Raw genomic sequence first — 16,103 nt, 5'->3', positions numbered from 1 at the left:
CCCGATTTTATCCAGCAGCACTGTTGTGTTTATATCACTCGCAGAAATGTAGAATACTGTGAAATTTTCAATTAATAATATCTTTGCAAATAATAAAATGAACTGAATCATTGTTGGACTTCTTTCTTTACGGGGTTCCACTTTAATAATCTGCAAGTGGTCCCAAATCTCTGGAATGACGATCAGCGGTTTTATCATAGGACGGAAACATTTCTTGTGGTGTCATCTAAATAAATCTGAGTTCGACCCAAGAAATAGACTCCATAGTATAAGAGGTAACCTTGTACATACAATGTAGATAACACCCTACACCTTGAATACAAAAATGGTGCCCAGTCTGTATTGTGCGACGAATGTTTACCTGTGGTCCATACATGTGTAGCTACAAGTTGTATCTTTGGATGACTTGGGTAGCTTCTGATTTAGTTCTGGCAATTTGTACGTGGATCCCAGAGTTCAGTTACTGCTATATCGCAGCTGGCAGTGTTATTCCAGATTACGTCAGGGACACGACTTATTCTGAGTGGCCGTTTACATTTTAAAAGAGATTGGGGTAGCAAAGGTATGAGATATGTGAATGTCAATTAAGATTTGAAGCCGAAACTCGGGTTCCATAAAGCTGCTATTATGGGCCATAAACCAACGCCAGTCTTAAAAGACCCTTTTTGACTCCTACATGTTTTTTGCGATACTCTGGTAAATGATCGTTAAATTGCTAGTCAACAAGTGCGTGCATCACAAATGCCACTATGGTTGTTTAGGATTAGAAAGGAGATCTAAGATGTTCTCACAGCATTAACCACAGTTTTGTCTACAGTAATATATCGGAGATTTCTCATTTAAATGATCATAAACATGGCACATAAATCAACCTATTTGATTCAGAACAAAACAAGAACAAAACAGATCCTGGTCGAAAGATCAGCTGTTAAAGTGTGCCCTGTGTGGTTTTAGTAAGTGTTTAAGTATGCTTATATATACATTAAATATACCAACCGGACGTGAATTTATAAACGGAAAAAGAGGTCTAATTAACAGTAGCAGACACAATCCATAGCATTGTTATGGAAAGTGGAAATTAACGTTAAGACATAAATGCTGACCAATAAAAATATCAATTTCTTAAACCAACATACGCGATAAAAATTGTTCGATCTTCTGCTAAGAAATGAATTGTGGACTGATCTGGAGATTGTGAAAAATTATGTTCGACCTTCTGCTAATAAATGAATCACGGACTGATCTGGAGATTGAAAAATTATTTACATGCTCTTAGCCCCCCCCCCTCCCCCCGGACAACATAATGCCACCAGGAGCCTGAAGATGATTCATATTAACTCACACAGAGCTTGTGAACGTCAACGTCATTTGGCCAAGGCAATAAGAATATCGGTCGACCCAATTTTACACGACGTAGCTGTTTTTGAGTAAATTGTTTGGATCCGCTTCACAAATCAATTGACCAATAAGAATGAGACTATATGCATAACTTCCCAAGTCTAATATTCATTTTACAGATTTTGTACACATTGTGATGGGGTAATTGGCATTATTTTTAAAAACAAGCGGGGCCTACTAGAGGTCCGTTCGAAGGACAATTGCCAAGGTCAATAATTGAAATAAAAAGATGTATGGTATAAGGATTTTCAAATATATAAGTCAATTGAACATTGAATATGGTCTACTTTTTTAACAGGGTTATCCAGAATGACTAAATGAATACAAGATAATTATTCCACATGTTTGTGGTGTAGATGAGGCACTACTAACTGTGATGGGTTAACTGATATTATTTTAAAACAATGTGCTGGGTTAATTGATATTATTTTTTTTTTAAAAAAAGGGACCCACTAAAGGTCCGCTCGAATGAAATTGACCACCAAAGAAAATATCTACGGTCAATAATCTCTGTAATTAAGAATGAAAGATGTATGGTGTATACGGATTTTCTACTATGTAAGTTGAATATGGTTGTATATTCTGTTGTCAACGATATAACCGTAGATGGAAGGGGACGTAAAACCTTATGAACGAACGAACGTATATTCTCTGCTTTCTTAACACAGTTATCAAAAATAAATAAATAAACAGAAGATATTTATTTCCTATGCTTGACTACACCAAGTAAAAGACAACAAAGGGGGTCGCGGTTTTTATAGTTTGACACCGTGATGTGAAAGCTTGAAGGATCTGTAATATTGTCATCCTATTGGTATTTCCTCTCAAGTTGTGATAACATTGTGCTTAACATGGGTTCGCGTCTTTTATAGCCGGACTACTCTTTTCTTTCCACAAAAGAACAGAGATTTACCCCCTGGAGGAAAACATATTTTTTTATTCAAACTAGTGGATTTTAGATCCTTTGAATGCAGCTACACCACAATCTATAACTAATCGCACTTTAATATATTTTTTTTTGTTAAGAGGAATATCAAACACGAAGATGCTCTGTGTATGAACAATTTGTTTGTTGTATCAATGACATCTTCTGCAGGTATACTTAAGATTCTTTTGTTATTTTCCAGAAAAAAAAAGGAAAAATCCTTTATATACATGATCTAGTTGGCCGATATTTAGGGTTCGTGGTGCAATGTGGATTGGTACAATGATTTTAGAAAAACACTTCGTTTTAAACAAACATTAAAGGGGCATACATGTATATATATATGTGTATCCGGGTTCGTCTTATTATCCTTAATAATATCTACTGCACCAGGAACAAAACTTTATCAGCATATGTTCTGGTTGACGGCTATTTTGTAATCTGCCAAAGGAAAGGAGGTGGGGTATGGTGTTTAGCACACACGCAACAGATTTAGATGTGCAATGCAAAAGCTTTAGATCATTATGTCACCCAACACCCTTTAATGATCAGACAATATTATAAATATTAATAATGTCTGTCTATATTATCTGGTTACTACATTGTACCCAGTCGCTCCTAAAACTCAAAAAGGAAATGGTAAAACATAAAATACAGCACATACCCAGCAGGAGATTGTATGACAACAAATAACGCATATATGGGACCTGACAGACAATGGGTTTCGCCCCGCCATCCTTTAAAATACAATTTCGATTAAAATAAAGATTCAAAATGCGAATACAAAATACATAAAAGTTAGTATACGAAGTTAAATATTATGCCTTCTTTCCGATTAAATTTGTATTTGGACCGGGGGGAGGTGGGAATAAAGTCTTTTTAGATTTGACCCAAAATGTCTGAAACCGCTCCTCGGGAATATAAATTGACAAACCCTTAAAAATCGAATATTATTAATAATTAAGGAAATCTAGATTCACGAGTTGCGGGGATTTTCCATTGGTTTTCTGCCTCAATAAAGTACTTGTTGTTTATTTGTTTTGTTTTCGTTTTCATCTCAAGATTTATCCACAAGAGATAGTGTTTATTGTTTAGTGGTGTTAGGTAGATATCATCACCTACCAGACCATCGGTCTTTCACTGGCTAAATACTTAAATAAACAAACTTTAAATACCAATAAACACAGTCTCCGTCACATATCTTACAAAAACAAAATATTTCTTCCAGGTTACTGTTGCTAACCATACTAACAATATATTGATGCCACGAAATTAGGATTTTTTTTCAATTCCGAAGGTATGATGGGATTTCGTTAAACGATCCCAACAGCCGACTTCGACAGTTCGCTATAGCTGAAGTTGTAAAACAAAAGCTGCGCCAGACCTAGAACTTGTAATTAGCAAATCCTCAAGTCCTTACCGACATACTACACGGAGGAGGGGGCGGGGGTACGGCGGCTAAGTGGGTAAGACGCTGGCTCGCTAGCTTGGAGGTCGGGTGTTCAATCCCTGCATTGGCCGAGAAAGTTCATCCAGATTTTCTGGCGTGGTTACTCCTTGTGAGAGATCCAGGACGGAGGGTCTAACAAGGACAGCTGTCTAGTCGTTCGGATGAGACAAAAAAACGAGGTATCGCGTGCACATTGGCGTGAAGGTAAAAGATCCTTTGACAGTTGGAATTCGATATAAGAGTAGGCCGTAGCGCCGCTGTCCATCATAGCCCGTCTACATTAGCCCAGTTCGGAGCAGAATAGTAGGACGTTAAACACCATTTCATTTCATTTACTTACATACTCTCATATTAAGGCCAAAAAGATTATCCTTTATACAAGATAGAGTCCATCCAGAATAGATCTCAGTAGCCAGATGAAATACGGAACTTGATAAAGATAATATCTTGTTATAAATATGTACTAAATGGAATAGACGTATACATTGTGGCTCTTTGTCAATTAATCATATGTAATTTATCTAGTCACCAAACAATACCAATAGCGGGAGGTGACAATATGACGTCACGTATGACATCACGTGTCAAGAAGGTATGACTCTAAAAAAGACGAATTAAAACGTAACTCAGAAACCCGGGTAGTTCAATGGACACATTAATTTTAACTTGTCAAACCAATTCCGTTTTTCGTTTATTATTGCATGACTAATCTTCTATAAATGTACCAAAAAAGATTGCGTCAATCTAGAGTAATTATACGGAATGAAGACGATTTCCTAGAACTATCATTATTTCATTTATCTAATGGTAAAGAAACGCACGTTACTGTTATCATTATCACCACGAAAATAACTATTTATTAATTTTGAATAATATTATATACGAAATGAAAAGAAAAGACATGAAATGGAATGGAGTTTAACGTCCCACTGTTCTGCTCCGACTGGGCTAATGGAGACGGGCATACGCCATAATGTGTGGTATGAGTAAATTTTGCCCGGACAGTGGTACCAAGGCCTACCCTTACATGTATTTCGAATTCCAACTGCCAAAGGACCTTTTACGTGCACGCCAATATATACGAAATGAAAAGAAATGAAATGGGGTTTAACGTCTAACTGTTCTCCTCGGACTGGGCTAATGACGACGGGCATATGCCATACAGTGTGGTATGAGTGAAATTTTGCCCGGACAGTAGCACTAAGACCTACGCTTACCTGACAAACCACGTCAAACTGAAAATTATTTTCTTAATGACCAGTGTAACCAGTGTAGACCTCCAAAGGGCTAATGTCATTTTATATAGTATATATAAAAAAGAATTATAGTAAGCGAAAATCAGACGAGCCTCAACCGCAGATTTCTGTTTTAAATCTTTCGTCCCTGAAGCAAAACAAATAACTGTTTATTTTATCTCTTATCACAAAATCTGTAATTCTTAATTACTATTCACTGAAACACAATAACCTATAGCCTACAGGGGAATGGTACAATAATGTATGTATTTAAAGTGTTAACTATATGTAAGTCACACTTATAGTCAAACGGAGTAGGTTATCTATTTTGTTTTGCATGCCCATATATAGTGTGTTTCAAATTCTTTATCGATCAATTACTATTCACTTAAACATGCATTATATAACGGTTTTTGCTATAATCCTTTGAAATAGATAATGAAAAATGAATATATTGAAAATTTCAGTCAAATTACTTTATCAATGGGCAAAGTTATCAATGTTTGAAGTTTGGACAAAAAATAACGCAAAAAGTCTCTATTAGCAAATACCATTGCTACGATAATAAACTAAGTCTCGAGTTTCCATTTTAACGTTAAACAAATGGTAGACAATGTATAATCCACTCAATATCTCAGCCAGAAGATGTTCTAGAGAGTCGAGTATAGGCTTGTCATGTGAATAAATATCTAAGTAATCATTCATATAACAGAAAAAAAGACTGCAATAGGCCCATTTAGCTCTTAAAGTGGACATAAGATGGGCGAAAAAACTTTTCGGTACGTATAGCCAATGGTTACTACATGTATATCCACTTTACGGCAAGTTCACACCAATTTGATTAAAATGAATTCGGCTATTACGGTTTACGGATCCGACACGCCAAAACGCTTTTCTATTTTTCAATTACGATATTAATCCGGTTGATTGGCTGGTGACGTCACAGAGACTACACATAGTATATACATAATGCATTTTAAAGAGAATAAACTATATTCTACAGTGGAGTGGTATAATAATATACCATATGTAAATCACACGTATGTAAGTCAAAATTTCTTGAAATGTTAGACGATAATATCAGGTTTATGTACACATACAAACATCAATATCATAAATTGAGATAAAATAGATGATTAGTAATAATCATCATGTGATGACTTAAAGCGAAATAGATACAGGGATTATTTTACTATCAAAGATAGAGATTAAATACAGTTCAAATTATTTCAATTTTGAATCATATTGAAAATAGGTTATCCACGGCCAAATATTATAATTACACGTACGTACGAAACTTACGCTGTCTGACAACTGACACGAAGCTAGTTTAATAACATTTCAATTGCTGCACCCATGATTTTAGTCGAAACACTACGTATAATTAACACATATGGAGAAATATTTATTTCGCTTCCATTTAATGAAAAAAAAATGACGATTTTTATATAGTCACTGTGTGTTCGAAAGATGTAAAGGGATCAGAACTGTATACTAATTTTTGAAAATGGCGGCTATTCAAGACATAGATCAATTCTCAAAGTAGATAGTTCTCTACATGTATATGCAGATTAATATGATTTTACACTCCGTAATTCGATCTATTGACTTACTTATATTACTGATACCTGAACATATCTATCAATGGACATGGTGACTCATATGTGGGATGAATGTAACAGCAATTTATACGTATCCAACTTATTTAATTTTCGCAATCTAATGTAAATGAATTGCTCAAGATAAATCGATTGATCAGATGTTGCTGTTGATGATATGTTTGTACATGTTTGTAGCCTCTAACCGTTGGAATTCGATGATGAGGAGTAGCAACACTTTCTTTATGACACCTACCCGTTTTCAAATACCCGATAGGATGTAAAACCCAATTTTATTTGACTGTGTTATGCTGAATGTTATATTGTAATATACTTATACTTACAGATTGTTTTCACCAGAAATATAATCCTCGAGCTGTTGAAAATCTAGCCCGTCATTATCAATACCTAAATCCACAGCTCGACCTATAAATAGAAAATAAAAATATTTCGATATCGTTCGATTATAAAACATAATAAAAATAAATAAAATCGGTCGTAACCTGTACCCAAAACACATCCTGCTAAAACAAAAGATTTTTTCCTGTGGATTCTGTCTGCATCAGTGAATTTTTATATTACAGAAAATCTAAGATGTTAACTAAATATTATAATACCGTATATGTCATAAAACGCCATCAATGCTGTTGTATTTTCATAAAACGTCATCAGGGCTGTTATAAATTCATAAACTGTGCAACAAAGATTGTTGTTTATAATACACAACAATTAAAGTGGGTGTATAAACTTTAACAAAAATAACTTTGTCCAATATAATTAATCTTCAAGAAGAACATTAACAACATTGTTCCTCCATACTACCGAAGCATCGATAATTTGTTTAATCATTCAAAACGCTCAGCCATCGTAATACTTTAACAATACTGTTAAATAATAGAAATCGTTATTAATTTTATTGTTTAAATACAAAAACAAACCGTCAATATTGTTATATTTTAGAACCAACCATAAAAGGGAAGTTGTTTTATATCATGTTTAATATTATTAAACATCAACCACGCTGTTTAATATTATACAACGTCAACAGTTTTGTTGTTTCGTATTGCAAAACATCAACAATGCTGTTGTTTGATAACATAAACCGACAGTAATATCAACATGTCTGCGACTCATGGTTCAAACCATGTCTAGTTTGAACATCAATAAGAGTTTAAACTCTAAATCTAAGCATATGTTAAGCGAGTGATAATACGGGTTATTAAGCTGTATAGAAGTAGATAATATTACACCAACATCTACTCCACTAGCCTAATTTACCAGCCCCTACTGGGCATTATATTCATTATAAACCCACAACTTTAAATGCCTACTTATCTATGAAATATATTCGTCTTCTGACAATTTAATGTTACATTTGGTTTTTTTTCCCCCTTTCATTTTGATAATGAGCAATTAGTCTATTCAAGCACAAAAAACTTTTCATAATTAATCAGCTTTCACTATAATAACTGTTACCGTACATATTAATTGAGAAATTCGAACAATTTAAGCTTCGTTGCATGCAATGCTAGACGAAGGTCCCGGCAAAAAAAAAGTCAGATAATTAATACCGAGTGATTGGGAAACTGGGGGGGGGGGGCACTTTTGCTTGGTCCTCAACTTTCAATACCCGGTACTTGATAGAGGAAAGTTTGAGTGAGGGGGGGGGGGAAATTGTTTGTTTGGTTTAAACCTACTTAAACAATAGTTAGAGATTTAATTGATCTGTTTGTGCGTATATTTCAAAGTTCAGCAACCTGCGACGAGTTATAAAATGTTAATTCTGAGATGATGTATATGTTAAACGTAAATTGGATCTGTATTTGTTGTTGTTTACAGGTAACACGTGTTCTGGTTATCTGTCATTCAATACGGTATATACCCATGTGATAACCTCGTGCAATATTAATTACTGAGGTAATGATATATTTATGTAATTTATGCAAATTATGTCTCACCTTTTAGTATATTCCAGCCTATTTGCATATTTTACCAGCAATGTCTATTTTGTCCCGCTTAATAAATATTGCCAACGTCTAGGGCTCAATATCTTGGATGACCTGGCCCCGTGAAAATACTAAATCTGGGTAATGGGGTGTCTAGTCTAGCCAAGGTCAAAATCGACTTTAGCCATCAAATTTTAAAAAAATTAAAAACTTCGCTTTGCTTATCTAAGATACATGTATTTTGAACTACATGTATATTTTGGAGAGAGAGAGAGAGAGAGAGAGAGAGAGAGAGAGATGGGGTTTAACGTCCAGTCGACACAAACCAGGTCATTTCGGGACTAACATATGGTTCAATTTTATTTCCATAATTCGCTTGCGCGTAGGGGTCTTTAGCATTAGAAGGAAACCGGAGGACCCGGAGAAAAGCCACGAAGTTGGACAGGCGACCTTACTCCTTGTCATGTACAACCGGGGATTCGAAACCACATTTTGAACAGAACGACTTGAGTTCGCGTCCGTAAATTTTTTGTTGTGCGGACATCAGAACTTACGGTAGTCTATTATCATTCAACGACAGTTGGCGATGACAGGAAGGTATTGATGTACTATCAATTAACTAAACCTATCATTTTAAGACCAACATAATTATACTCGTTTTATAGCGCAGATATCTTGAGTATTGGTGTAGGGAACGAGATACAAGGACTAGAGATCCTACCGATTGCTCAATCGTGGGAATCGAAAACACAAGGTAACACTTTAGACCACTATAAATATTAACAAAGATCTGTTAAAAATACACTGTCCCGAAAATATTTATCGCGTGGTCATTTCCAATGCAAGTATGGCTAATTTGGTATATATGGAAAGTATCGACACCAATCTTACTAGAAAAATACTGGATTACCGGAAAAACACCCATGGGGCAAGCACTGGGCAGAAATTTCAGGGTATCACTAACCGGCAGCCAGACTGTTATCTGCCAGCTTATTGTGTGCTACATGTAGATTTACCGAGGGAGCGTTTGTTATTTCTTGATCAATTGGTTAGGCGGTTTTGGAAACATTAATGAGTGTCAACGTACAAAAGACTCTGCAACTAAACGGCAGAAAATAATTAAGAATTTACCTAGGCCTCAATATGTATGGTAAATGGACAGTACATGTAAGTAATGGAAAATGTATTTTTAGTCCAAATACATCATCAAATCACACAGTTTGTACGCGGGAAAGTATTTTTAATGAACATAATTGATACGTTTGTTCCCATTTGCAATTGCCCCAAAACACCCAAACGATAAATAATCCGGGATCCTTGCTTAATAAGATTACTTATGTATATTTCACCCCAACCCATCATATTTAACAAGTGTCTGCCCTGGGGTAGGCTATAGTTGTATACCCGAAGAGGGTCTACGTTATAACATGCGCCAAATCATTGGACAAAAACCAAATAAATGACGCAAAGAACAAAAAAAATAAGTGAAGAAAATGTGGTTCTTCTAAATTTGAAATAATTAATTCATAATTACTTTTACGTACATCATAAATTGTAATAAATTAGATAAATTTTCTGTTGAACTTAAAACAAGATGGCGAGACCAATATGAACAAAAATTATACGTTAAAAATAATGAAAAAAGAATCAAAAGTCAGACGAAGGCAAGTAGTTTCAGTTCAAACAACATTTTAAAAGCAGCACACGATAACTCAAACAGTTAAAGTCAACATCTTACTCGACAATCCAGCCGACAAAAATAACCCAAGTGCATGAGTCAATGTGATGAATTTTCTCACTAGAACACGAAATGTCCACCAGCAGAAAGACGGAATACAAATCGTTTTGTTTGAACAATTCTACGCCAAAACCGACAAATATTTCAAATCATATTGCTTCATTGCACTTATTGTTTTAAACTTAATTGATCACACATTTTTCTTCTACATATGTTATAAATATGATAATTCTTTATGATAATATTACCTGGATTTTACTCAGATTCATTTACCTAACACCGAATTGTTGTTGCATCGTGTGGGGCCAAATCAACACTATTCCAAGAACGAGAGCGAGAGAGAGAGGGGGGGGGGGGTCTCCCAACTCATTAACAAATACAACCAACAGTGGCATTGGCAGTGTTGTCTCTTATCACATTTTGGTCCACTATCAATCTGGTGGAAATCATAACTTTTTATTGATTTCATGACGTAATCATTTTCTGCGTTAGAACCTCGAACTTTTATAATCCTAAAGTTCATGGTGGTATTATAACAACACTGCGTTAGGTCTTATTAGATTAAGACACAGTCCAAGTACTTTATATAAGGTTAATTAAATATTGGTTATGTTTATTCGGTCACGACTACATATTTTTATAATTAAACACGCAATTTCATCCCGAATTGTGTATTTCAAAAACCGGTCATTTTGGGACTACGTTTATTCCATTAATTTGCATGCGCGTAGGTGTCTTTTGCTGTGAAAGGAATCTCGAGGACCTGGAGAAAACCCACTTTCTTCTCCCTATTAAAGAACTTTCGCAAAGCTAAGATTGTCTACGAAATCATGTACATCTGATATGTACCATGCAAGATCAAGTCTTCTAGAAAGAGTGGATAAAAGAAAATGGCCGAAGGTGGAAGCGTGATTTACTGACAATATTGATAAAAGATGTGAAAAATGAGAGAAGTGAAAAGATCGATTCCGTACATTAATTAAGAATAGGTTCATGATTTATGTCAAGTTTAATCGGCATTCGGCAAATAAATGTGGGAAAGAGATGGACAGTTAACATCTGTACGACAGCAGTCCTGTAACTTAAAGTCAGTAATGTTTCTAACACCATAATCTTAATTTCTCATCTAATAATTAAAGGGCCTATGGCACTATTTTTTGAAACTTTGAAATAGACAAAAATGGTTCTAAAAGCACATCTTAATGTAATATGAATGTATGTAAAGTGCTTTAAATTCAATTTTTAAAACAATATAAATGTAATTTCTAATAAATTATGTTCGGTGAAATACGTGAACAGTTCAAAGTGAACGACAGTCGTTTACGCCTGCTTAGTGCATTCTACACGTTTTTAAAATCATTTTGTCGTTTATGAATCAGCCTTTACTAATTACTTCCACGTTCTGTTGTAGGATATGATTTTATTTGTTCATTACAAAGTTGCACCCGAAACCATAGGGTGCACGACTCGTGTACAGATTATCAAATGTTAATTGTGTCTTAAATATTGGATATTAACATCCTATAGTTTCGCGGCAAGATAAAAACATCAATATTGATTGACGTTTATCAATATTGAATCCTAATTCGTGTTTTTAATTTCGAATATTATGGAAAATATTGAGTTGGAGACTTTTAACCGCTATTCCTTATCCAATTTTCATATTCTTAAAATCTGAAAAATCTGAGAAATAGTAAACAACAGTTATGTGCTACAAGCACAGTTAACGAGTATTTCCAGGTACAAGATCACGAATACGCTTAGAAAAAAACTATCAATAAAATTAAAAGAAAATGTAAAAGACTGGGGAAGATTGTAAACCAAATACAGCGGAATTAACAGCAGCTGTTCTGGATTGATTAACACGTTGAAATAGTCAAAACTGATCATTGGAATTTTAACTTGCATACATGTACAAGTAGGCTTATACTATGGTGCCTAACATCTATGTATAAAGCATAGATACCATTGTGCGTTAGGTACTGCGCAAGTCGATAGGTGTGGCACTGAGTTCGAAACGCGACGTAGACCGTCGGAATATATTAAGCCCGGGGTGGCGGTTGTGGGAATAACACACGAAAGTGTGTCTTATCGTTCGGATGGTAACAAAACAAACGAGGTCCACGCCACACTTGCACCATGGACGTACACGCCAAAGAACCTCAAACGAGAAGTGTAGGCAAAAACGGCGTTGTACGGATACCCCCCCCCCCCCCCTCCACGTTCGTCGTGCACGCGTAACCACAGAAATGAAAATTACCAAATGTTTTGTACAGTCCAACTGACTGAGGTATAATGCGATGCAGAGGGGGTTTAAACCGCATTCCATCGTAAGTTAGTTTCTAACAATTTAAAAATTAAGAAATGACAAAACATAAAAATCGTATTTTCCTGTAAGCCTGTATATATTTAATCTTTTAGAGGCACTTAGTAACTGGATAGATCAATACACAAAAACACATACTTATGTATGTATTTAGATGTAAGCCTACAATAAAATTAATAAAATCGTGAGCTTTTATAAGCGTGCACTTTTCTTTTAATTTGGGAACCCTCCATACCAACTATAGAAATGAAATGAAATGGGGTTAAACGTCCTACTGATCATCTATACAGCACCTGTAATAGAATAATCTGGCCTTGGCTATACGGTCATAAAACCACAGTGTCTTTATCCGTGTTTAAATAAACATACAGTGGGGCAATACAAAGGAGAGGATTATATTACAAAAAGCATTATATTAAATAACATTATATTATTGTATACAGCAGGTACATTATACAACAATTATATTATTATAAATGTATAATACATTATATTTATAGACTCTACACGACATTTGGATAATTTAACCCATTCTTTGAATCAACATGTAAATGATATAAACTAGAGCATTGTATTGCCAACAATCTCTGACTTTGTTATCTCTATTAATATCAACATAATTCTATAGGCAAGTAGAGATGCAAGTTTTGTTCTTTCAATTTAAATGCATTCTCGCTTTTATTATATGATTTATCATATGAATATAACATTAACAAGTGAAACACCACTTCAATATGTCCTATTTATCATAGGAATATAACAAGTATAACACCAATTTAATATAACCTATTTACCATATGAATATAACAAATATAACACCACTTTAATATGTCCTATTTACCATATGAATATAACAAGTATAATGCCACTTTAATATGTTCTATTTATCATAAGTATAGCGGCCCGTCATTATATGTCCTACTTTAGTTCTAATGGTTTTAAAAAGTGTATTCAAGTACTTGAACCCTAAGATTAGGATATGAGTTCAAAAAAGAACATCGATCATGCACGTGCAGAGAGGTCACATGAATACTACCGAATGTGCTTTAAAGATCCCTTGACAGTTAGATATTGAAAGAGTAAGCTGTATCACGTGGTCTAGGCAAAATTTCCATCAGAGCGCTGCATGACGTAATTATCCAAAGTAATTTAAAGGAGGCAAGTCTTTAACTCAATATCACCCACAGTCTTCGACATTGCAAACAAGACTTATTGGCCAATTTAAATCAACATTGATGTTGTTATCTTACCGTGAAAAGTTGGGCTTCTGATATCCAATATTTAAGACAGAATGAAAATTTTAAAACTGGCAGACGAATGAAGCAACTCGATGAACGAGGCTAAACATACCCCACAGGAGAATACTACAGGTGTAGACTGAAATGACCAGAAGCCAAAGACTGCCATTCAATTTGGACCCTTTGCGTAATTCGCCGAACATAACTGATTAGAAATTACAGTAAAAACAGAAACAATTGAATGTAAATCAGTTTATACACATTTATATTACATTATTATATGCGCTGCGACCCATTTGCGTCCACTTCTCGGTGCCAAAGAATAGCGATTTAGCTCCTTTAAAGGATGATTATCGTCATGCAATAGTATTAGCTAAATGTTCGAGTACCAACAATTTTCAATTTCGCAAATGACATAGAGTCTTCGTTAACACCCGATATCACTTCACTTCTCGTTTGGGGGGGGGGGGGTCACATAGTTAACAAAGTGTTGTGGTGCTGTTGTATTTAAACCACTGGACTGGCAACTGCAAGGGGAGGGAGGGGGGGTTGACCCGGGGGTTCTCTTCTACCCAGTTGATCTAGTTCGCAATAAATTACAAAATTACATGTGTGACGGTTGATATGTACGAGGCAGGGTATGCCCACCTTTTCTAGAACAGACCACGTGGGACTTCCTTGTAGTAGCACGAAGAGATACATGTAACGAGTGACGATTTTTCAGTGGATATTAATTACCTTATTATTACTAACAATTATTGTTCATAGACCTGTAATTACTAGTGTATTCAATGACCCGGTTATCAGTGTTCAAAGTCCCCTCAAATTTCATAGATGTAAAAATAAATATTTATATAACGATGATTTGATTAAAGAGGTTATGACTTAGTAATCAACTTTAATTATTTTATATCAAACAGTGACAGTGTTGTCTTCGCTCCCAAACAGTCTATGTGTTATCGTTAAAGCGTGGACGCGGCGTGGTCTGGGCAAAATTCGCCCCACCCCCTCCCCCCCGGTCCCATCTCTAACATTGCATAGTTTTTAAAGTTTACACATTCATTCCTCCATTTTAAAATGGAGCAACAATAATAACAATCGACTCGCCACGCAAAATACGTTAACAACAAATCTACACCTTAATGTTTTATGATAATAGAGATAGAATATTATCAACAAAAGTTCAATAAGCATATTATCTTAGTCACTTAATAAATTGGAGGAAGCGAGGAAATTGAACGAATCCGGTGACAGTTTAACTGTTTGTGCATAAAGCTCAATCAAGTTACTGATTAAATATACACTTTGTTAACCCCAAAAAGTTAAAGTTATGAATAGTACTCTTTTGGCACTGTGAACTTACAGTCAATACTTCAAGGGGCATTATTCAAGAGCCAAATTTGCCTACTGCAGGTCTTTCTTTGGGACTTAAATTTGATATAAATTATTAACATGACAAGACCACAATCAAATCTTGATGCCATCGGATGGTTCCAACTTAAAGTAGATTGGAACGGTTCGGCCATTTAATGATACTTCAAGGGGCGTTATTCAAGAGCCAAATTTGCCTACTGCAGGTCTTTCTTTGGGACTTAAATTTGATATAAATTATTAACATGACAAGAAAATAATCAAATCTTGATGCCATCGGATGGCTCCAACTTAAAGTAGATTGGAACGGTTCGGCCATATAATGATTTAATTCAAAAATGGAGAAGCGAGGCTAAGCCTCGAATAACCAGCTCAGTGGTTATGATCATAAACCATCTATACAAAGATCTTGTTAACATACTAACAATACTAGAATAAAGTAATTTGAATGACATTTTCGATATATCCATTTTGCATTATCTATCTGTGAACTATTCTACCAAGAACGGTCAGTGCTTTATCTAAATCTTAGATAATCTATGTTAATGCAAAACTCTCTGGCATCCATGATTTTGGGACCAGTAACTGCGCCCAAGCGCTACGCATCTTCTTGTTGTTTTTGTTGCAAGGCTCTTCGAGAAAAGCCCAAGACCCCGTCAACTCAAGTATGATCGACATGAGACTTCCATGTATGGTATGACGTCACAATTCCAAGATGGCAGCGATGATATCATGCTCGGTTCCTACTCCATAGAACGCTCGTTCGTGTTATTATTAATTGTAAACAAAATTCCATCAAAATCAGGTCATTATAGGTATGATATGGTCTGCTTTAATTCGTTTCGTGCACAGCTCTTCAGACGTAGCACGAGGCTGGA

General features: G+C 35.2%; 1 protein-coding gene across 2 annotated transcripts in view; it reads right to left on the bottom strand.

Annotated features, from left to right (window-relative positions):
* The window catches only part of LOC126823782 (myelin regulatory factor), a 67,544-nt gene that overhangs the window by 47,697 nt on the left and 3,744 nt on the right, over positions 1-16,103 (bottom strand). For both annotated transcript variants that reach the window (XM_050552759.2, XM_050552760.2), the window contains exon 2: positions 6,951-7,032. In XM_050552759.2, the coding sequence (XP_050408716.1) occupies positions 6,951-7,032 (82 nt within the window). The remainder of the gene's footprint in view (positions 1-6,950; positions 7,033-16,103) is intronic.

Source organism: Patella vulgata, chromosome 6, assembly GCF_932274485.2.
Source record: "Patella vulgata chromosome 6, xgPatVulg1.2, whole genome shotgun sequence".
In the NCBI taxonomy this organism is placed as follows: Eukaryota; Metazoa; Mollusca; class Gastropoda; family Patellidae; genus Patella; species Patella vulgata.
Note: the sequence above shows the minus strand (reverse complement) of the source record. Positions and strands in the feature narration are given on the sequence as shown.